General features: G+C 34.6%; 2 protein-coding genes and 1 long non-coding RNA gene across 3 annotated transcripts in view; all 3 read left to right on the top strand.

The window, feature by feature from the left end:
• LOC104771350 (kinesin-like protein KIN-UA) overlaps window positions 1-1,786 on the top strand; it is a 20,164-nt gene extending 18,378 nt beyond the window's left edge. Inside the window, exon 19 of the mRNA XM_010495870.2 lies at window positions 1,573-1,786. Coding sequence (XP_010494172.1) covers window positions 1,573-1,622 — 50 coding nt within the window. The 3' untranslated portion in view covers window positions 1,623-1,786. The remainder of the gene's footprint in view (window positions 1-1,572) is intronic.
• Window positions 511-1,112, top strand: LOC104771341 (pectinesterase inhibitor 1-like). Its single transcript, XM_010495861.1, has one exon. The coding sequence runs from the start codon at window positions 511-513 to the stop codon at window positions 1,090-1,092; it is 582 nt and encodes a 193-aa protein (XP_010494163.1). The 3' UTR covers window positions 1,093-1,112.
• Window positions 5,506-5,947, top strand: LOC109131386. The gene is made up of 3 exons (XR_002037021.1): window positions 5,506-5,549; window positions 5,675-5,822; window positions 5,908-5,947. It is a non-coding gene; the product is annotated as an uncharacterized LOC109131386 (long non-coding RNA).

Here is a 6,726-nt window from a genome sequence, read left to right as displayed (position 1 = left end):
AACTATGCATTATAAAATAAGCAAACAATAAGAAAAAAGTAATTAAAACATAAGAGTACAAGTAAAAATAACAATTAGATGTCAAAAATATAAATTATCGTGTTTATTTTTTTGTTACTACTATAGTACTATCCGTAAATTATCATCATTTTACTTAATTACTTTCACTTTTTAGTTAACTTTAACTTCTATTATTTGTAGGTGATAATATTAAATAATATAGACATGGATCAAATAAAAGTGTCCAATAGATACTTTTTTTTTTTGTGCAAAGTCCAATAGATACAAGATACAAAGGAAAGAGAATATCTTGTCATTTTCTTAGTAAAGAAAATGATCCAGTTATTAGCATATATTTTACCAGAAAGGAAAACATTAAACGGTTTGAGATATTACTATTAAATTAAAATTATTTTACTATAGCATATAATATATTGGCATTTAAATCTGAAGATATGATTCAGTCTATATAAATCTCACATAAGTTGCAAAATACAAAGAACAGGAAAAATGGTTACATTTTACAACAAAAAAAATTCATTGGCTCTTTTAGTGGTTTTACTTTTTCTTTTTGTCTCATCATCATATGCAAAGTTTAGTATGATGGTTACAAAAAGCCAGATCGACACTATATGCACCATAAAACGAATCAATTCTTCATTTTGTTTTGAGATTTTTAAAGCAAATCCTGAAATTGCTAGATTGAATTATTCAGATCTCATTAAATTTTTGATCAATTATCAAGCTCAATATATTTCAGATACGCTGAAATTTTTCAAGTTATCCGGAGGTTCCTCGACAGATATTAGTTCTAAATATCACGTGTGTGTAGAATTATATGAATATGATTTCAAGGAACGTGATAATTCTCTCAGATATTTGGCTGCTAAGGACTATGTCAGTTTAAATATCTGGGTCGGTGGAACGATGACAGATGCGGAAACGTGTATTGATGATTTGTCAACAATGAAGCCAATACCACAATTCTTTATGAAGAGGAGTGATACTATTGGAGACATGTCTAGCATTATCTTGGTGGTTCTCGAATGTTTTCTAAAAGAAAAAAAAGACAGATGTTATCTCAATCTATAATAATAATATGGTTGTCGTCGATATCCCTTTTTAATATAAGAATATAAGTAATAAAGACATAATTTTTTTTTATCGATGTGAGAATTGCTCCCTTAGTTAAACATAATACAGTATGTTTTATGCTATATATGGATTAAGATATACAAAAAAGATCAGAAGGGAAAAAAATGCAGATTTATTGGTTAATTTACGATTTTTCCTAAAAAAGGTGACACATATTTAGAAAAGAACCCAAGAGACGGTATGTGGAAAATTATTGATCCTTGCTTCCTTTGCAAAAGTGTCTATGATAGTATTGGCTTGGCTACAAATGAACTTAAAGTGATACAAGTCTTTCCTGCCACTGTATACTAAAACGTTGTATCTTCTTTCTATCTAATGGTTTTTGGCCGAGGGAAAAAAAATCTTTCTCATTAAAGTTTTTTTTTTCTCATAGGACTCTCACTTTTTTTTTTTTGTCAAACAGGACTCTCACTTCAAGTCCCACTTTCCTCACTGAACTCAGACGTCTCCGTGTTGACATCCGATAAGCCGGTTTCACGCCTAACTTAACCGAACTGAATCACGGTATAAATAACATTCTACCGGAATTTTGAGATGAAGATTTGTCTGGTTTTGTTTTTGTTTTATCTTGGGTTTAGTAGGCTGCTGGTTTGTGGTTTTCATCGTGGCTTTTGACATTTATTTTATTTTTGTTGTTTGGGTTGAATGTGTAAATTATTTTTCTTGTGGATTTTGTTTGTGTATATAAAATGTCATGGTGAAAATTGAAATAAATTATAATGATGGCTACTGTCAGAAGATTCAAAGAGTAATGTTGAGTTTTCCACACTTTAATATTAAAAAAAAAACAATTATAACTGCGCACAATTAACAACAAATATGTGTTAAAAACATATCTTTTCTTGTACGCAGACACTTTACTTTATACTTATGTTTATTACGTAAGTGTCATGTTTTATTATTCTTAATTGTATCATCTGGACGTTGGTGCATACATACAAAAGTTCCGCACATCATAGAAAATTTCAATAGCAGTTTTTTAAAAAAAATTATGCATTCATGAATAATGTTATTTCGTATAATAATTAAGTAAATTATTCATGTGTAATATGCAATTATACTTTCATTATTTTTGACAAACTTTTTTTACTTTTTTCACGCAAAGATTTTTTTTTTTTTTTTGACAACCTTTTCACGCAAAGATATATAGTAAAACAAGTAAGTATATAGAATTTACGGAGAACAACTGTTGGTATCCTTAATTAAAAACCTTTATAACGTACCGATGTAATGATTTTCCTGCAAAAAATCTTGCTAACACACCGATGTATTGATTTCTATGCAAAAAGATACGGGGATGAAACTCAAATTATATAGTTAAACTGAAACTAAAGTGTGGAAAACTGGTAGATCAACTTGAAATCAATAAAGGCTAATATTTATTTTAGAGACTGTAAAAGTAAAACTACAAAATAATAAAGGCTAGTATTTATTTTACAGATTTGAACTATAATTGGGGCTTCTCACTCCAAAAATGCAACATCACGGTGAGTCCTGACTTATCCCCTCATAGCCACTGTGAAGACGTTTCTTGGTCGTCTTTGGAGGGAATTTTCTACCATTGCAGTGATAGAATACATCGGTGACTTGGTCGATCATTCGGGTTGGTCAGCTTGGAATGGGAAAATAGGAACAACCACTATCTATCGGGAATACAACAACCAAAGGCCAGGAGCCAACACAACTAAACGGGTCAACTGGCTTCTAGGCTGTTACAGATCCAAAAGAGGTCTCCAATTTTACAGTTACCAAACTAATCTTGTATGGAGAAATGTGGCTCAATGCCACTGGGGTCCCCTACCAAGGAGGACTTTGTTCGGCAAGGAGGACTTTGATCCGATCTTCTTTATGTTTCAGTGATTTGATGATCTTATGTTTCACTGATCTAATTCTTATTAATGTATTAGTCAATGCAAATGTTTCCTTTCAATATTAATATTATTATGTGTGCTTGTCCAGAAAAAGATACGATTGTTGAGATGGTACACAACCGGTACACTTCATTTTAATATTAACTTTGACCAAACGCAAGCATATCTACTCTACCAAAAAGGAAGATAAATTCATCTATTATTTATTTCCTTTTTTTAATTATTAGGATCATAAGAAATTTAGATCTCACTCAAATGGTTATAACAGATATCTTGAGTATGAAATATAGTTTTTAGAACTATCCATTAAAAAATAAGCAAATAATAAGAAAAAGTAAAGCAAATAATATAAGAGTATAAGTAATTATCATCATTTTACTTAATTACTTTTGCTTTTTTATTAACTTTAAAGTTCTATTATTTGAAGGTGATAATAAAAAACAGTAGACATGGATCAAATAAAAGTGTCAAATAGATACATGCAAGGATCATTTTTAAAAGTTTTACATTAATGTAAAGTTGACTTAAAAGAACGCATCTGCTATACATCTATTGGAAAAGTGAAAATTTTGAAAATACTATATTTAGAAGAAAATGTTCAAAATATAAGCAAAACAAATGCAAAAGATAGTAATCTGATCACAAAATATAAGCAAAATCCTATCGAATTAATAGTAATTTTAGATTTATGCCTATCGAAGAGTGATTCATATCTTACCCATATATTTCCCGTTAATAGTAAAGTTACATTAAAGTTGTGATAAAAACGTCCATACTACAGGCCCAGTATAATTATGTAAAACCTTACCCAAAACAAATTCCAAAGAACCATATTCCCCGTGATTCTTAGATTAGCCTGCATGAATTAAGTTGTTGGTCGAAGTTCTTCAGTAATGGAGGGACTATACTCTATAATCATGTTTAATATTCCTAATATTCGTATATGACAAAATCAAAAAGTATAGTAATAATTGAAAGAAATAAGAAGAGAGAATATATGAAAGATTGTTTCTTTGTTATTCAATCCTTGAAATCGACATTACACTCTATGTTTTGCTTTTATATTGGTTACAAGAGTTTTAACCTAGAGTCTAGAGTCTTCCAATAATTGCTGCTCTGGCACAATAATGTTACGTGGCTTCATTGTCATCATATGATTCAAGTGAGGCAAATCGATTCTGTGTCGTTACTGCCGTACTAGTACTCTCTGCAAATCCTTTCTTTTTGTCTTGATCTGCAGGTAGCCGTTGAATCATTGTGGGCTTCAAGGTTGTGTTGGGCCCTGGACCTAGCAGGCCTTTTTGTAGAGTTGTGTCGTTTTGAGCTTTGCTCTTGACACTCCCCCGCAAACTTGGAGTGGGTGGAACACCAACGCCAAGTTTGGTTCTGAGGATTTCAAATGGCCGTTGAGGAAGAGACTTAGTGAATATGTCTGCAAGCTGTAGATCAGCAGGGATGTGATTAACAATCAACTTACCAAAAGCTACTTGCTCACGAACATAGTGGTAGTGCGTGGCGAAGTGTTTTGTGCGAGCGTGAAAGGCTGGATTTGCTGTGAGGTATACTGCTGAAAGATTGTCACAGTAAAGCTCTGGTGTTGAGGGAAGAGAAACACCTAGATCTTGGAGTAAGTTTACCAGCCAAGTAGTCTCAGAGGCTGCTTCAGACATGGCTCTGTACTCAGCTTCAGTGGAGCTCTTGGAGACTGTGTCTTGTTTCTTCGAAGACCAGGATATCATATTGCTTCCAAGAAAAGTACAAAAGCCACCAGTGGAGCGACTAGTGGATTTACAACCGGCGTAATCACTATCGCTGTATACGTGCAGCTTGGAATTTGTATTTCTGTCAAACGAAATCCCCATGGTTGTAGTGCCTTTGATATACCTGAGAATTCGCTTGAGAAGATTGAAGTCTGAGACAGATGGAGCATGCATCTTTTGACAGACATAGTTAACAGCAAATTGCAGATCAGGTCTTGTTAATGTGAGATACTGCAGACGACCTGCCAAGCTTCTAAAGTATCTAGGATCAGAGAATTCAACATGTTGTTGTGGTGTTTTCTTGAGTTGTTAAGGAAGAGGAGTGGCAACAGGGGAACAAAATGACATAGCTGCTGCCGCAAGGAGGTCTTCAACATATTTTTGTTGAGATAAAAACAGACCGTTCTCATGATACTGAATTTGAATGCCAAGGAAATAATGGAGTTTTCCAAGATCCTTCATTCTGAACTGCTTGCTTAGCTCATCAAGCAGGTTTGAGAGTAATGTTGATGAATTTCCTGTAATTGCCATATCATCAACATAAAGCAGCAACATAATGATGTCTTTACCTTTGAAACATACAAACAAGGAGGGGTCCCTTAGACTGCAAGTGAAGCCAAAGTCTAGTAAAAAGTTACTAAACTTGTCGAACCAAGCCCTTGGGGACTGTTTGAGGCCGTAGAGGAATTTATGTAAGAGATACACATGATCAGGAAAATTCTTGTTGATAAATCCAGCTGGCTGTTTCATATATACTGTTTCGGTAAGATCTCCATGGAAGAATGCATTTTTTACATCCATTTGCTTAATTTTCCAGTTCATGATGGCTGCAAAGTGAAGAACAGCTCTAATTGTTGCTGTTCTAACCACTGGACAGTATGTCTCTAGATAATCAATGCCCTCTTCTTGCTTGAATCCTTGAGCAACTAGTCTGGCTTTGAACTTATCTAGTGAACCATCTGCATTGAGCTTGACTCTGAAGACCCATTTGGACCCTAAGACATGCATATCGGGTGTTGGAGGAGTCAGAGAGAAGGTGTTTGCTTCTTTACAGTTATCTATTTCTTCATTCATTGTTGCTGTCCAGTTTGGATCTTTTAAAGCAGTTGTTACTGTTTCAGGTTTAGGATATGATACCTTGTGAGTGAGAAGTGCATATCGGGGATTCGGTTTTGAGATGCCTGACTTTGATCGTGTGGTCATGGGATGAGTTGGAGCCTCTGCAGGAGCATGGAGATCGACATTGTCACTGAGATCATCATTGGTGTCTGAAGTCTGCACATTTGAGGTCGATGATTGGGAGCTGTTGCCAATAGGAACAAGGTCAATGCTTGCCGTACACTTAGTACTCCCATCAGCAACCTCAAGTGGCAATTCAGGCACTGTAGTTGATGGAGTAGGACTGATGGCATCAGTAGTACCAGCCGCTGTAGTGAGTGGAATTGCAGAGGCTGGTAGTTGAGTAACAGTCTCGGAATGTTTACACGTTTCAAAGATATCTGAAAATTTTCTGAGCCATGCAACATACAAGGGTGTAGGTGATGACCGTTGAAGATAACTATATGTGCTGGCGAAGGGAAAACATGCTTCATCAAAGATAACATGACGACTGAGATAAACTCTCCCAGTTGGAGGATATAAGCATCTGTATCCTTTGTATTTCTCTGTATAGCCTAGAAAAACACACTTAAGGGATCTTGGATCAAACTTGTTTTGAGTATATGCTCTTAGAGTGGGAAAGCAAGCACATCTGAAGGTTCTTAGAGCAGAGTATTCAGGATTTTTACCAAAGAGAGCTTCATGAGGACTTTTGTGATCTTTGAGAGCACTTGTGGGTAACGGATTACAGAGGAAATTTGATGTGAAGAAAGCTTCCACCCAAAAACTTTGTGGAGTAGCACTTTGAAACATTAAGGTGAGTGCCATTTCTGTTAGCTGTC

This window comes from Camelina sativa, chromosome 3 (assembly GCF_000633955.1).
Source record: "Camelina sativa cultivar DH55 chromosome 3, Cs, whole genome shotgun sequence".
NCBI lineage: Eukaryota > Viridiplantae > Streptophyta > Magnoliopsida > Brassicales > Brassicaceae > Camelina > Camelina sativa.
This window is presented reverse-complemented; position numbering and strand designations above follow the sequence as displayed.

What these genes read in the sequence shown, in the direction of transcription:
- LOC104771341 (XM_010495861.1), top strand. Translation starts at nt 511, where the DNA reads ATGGTTACATTTTACAACAAAAAAAATTCATTGGCTCTTTTAGTGGTT.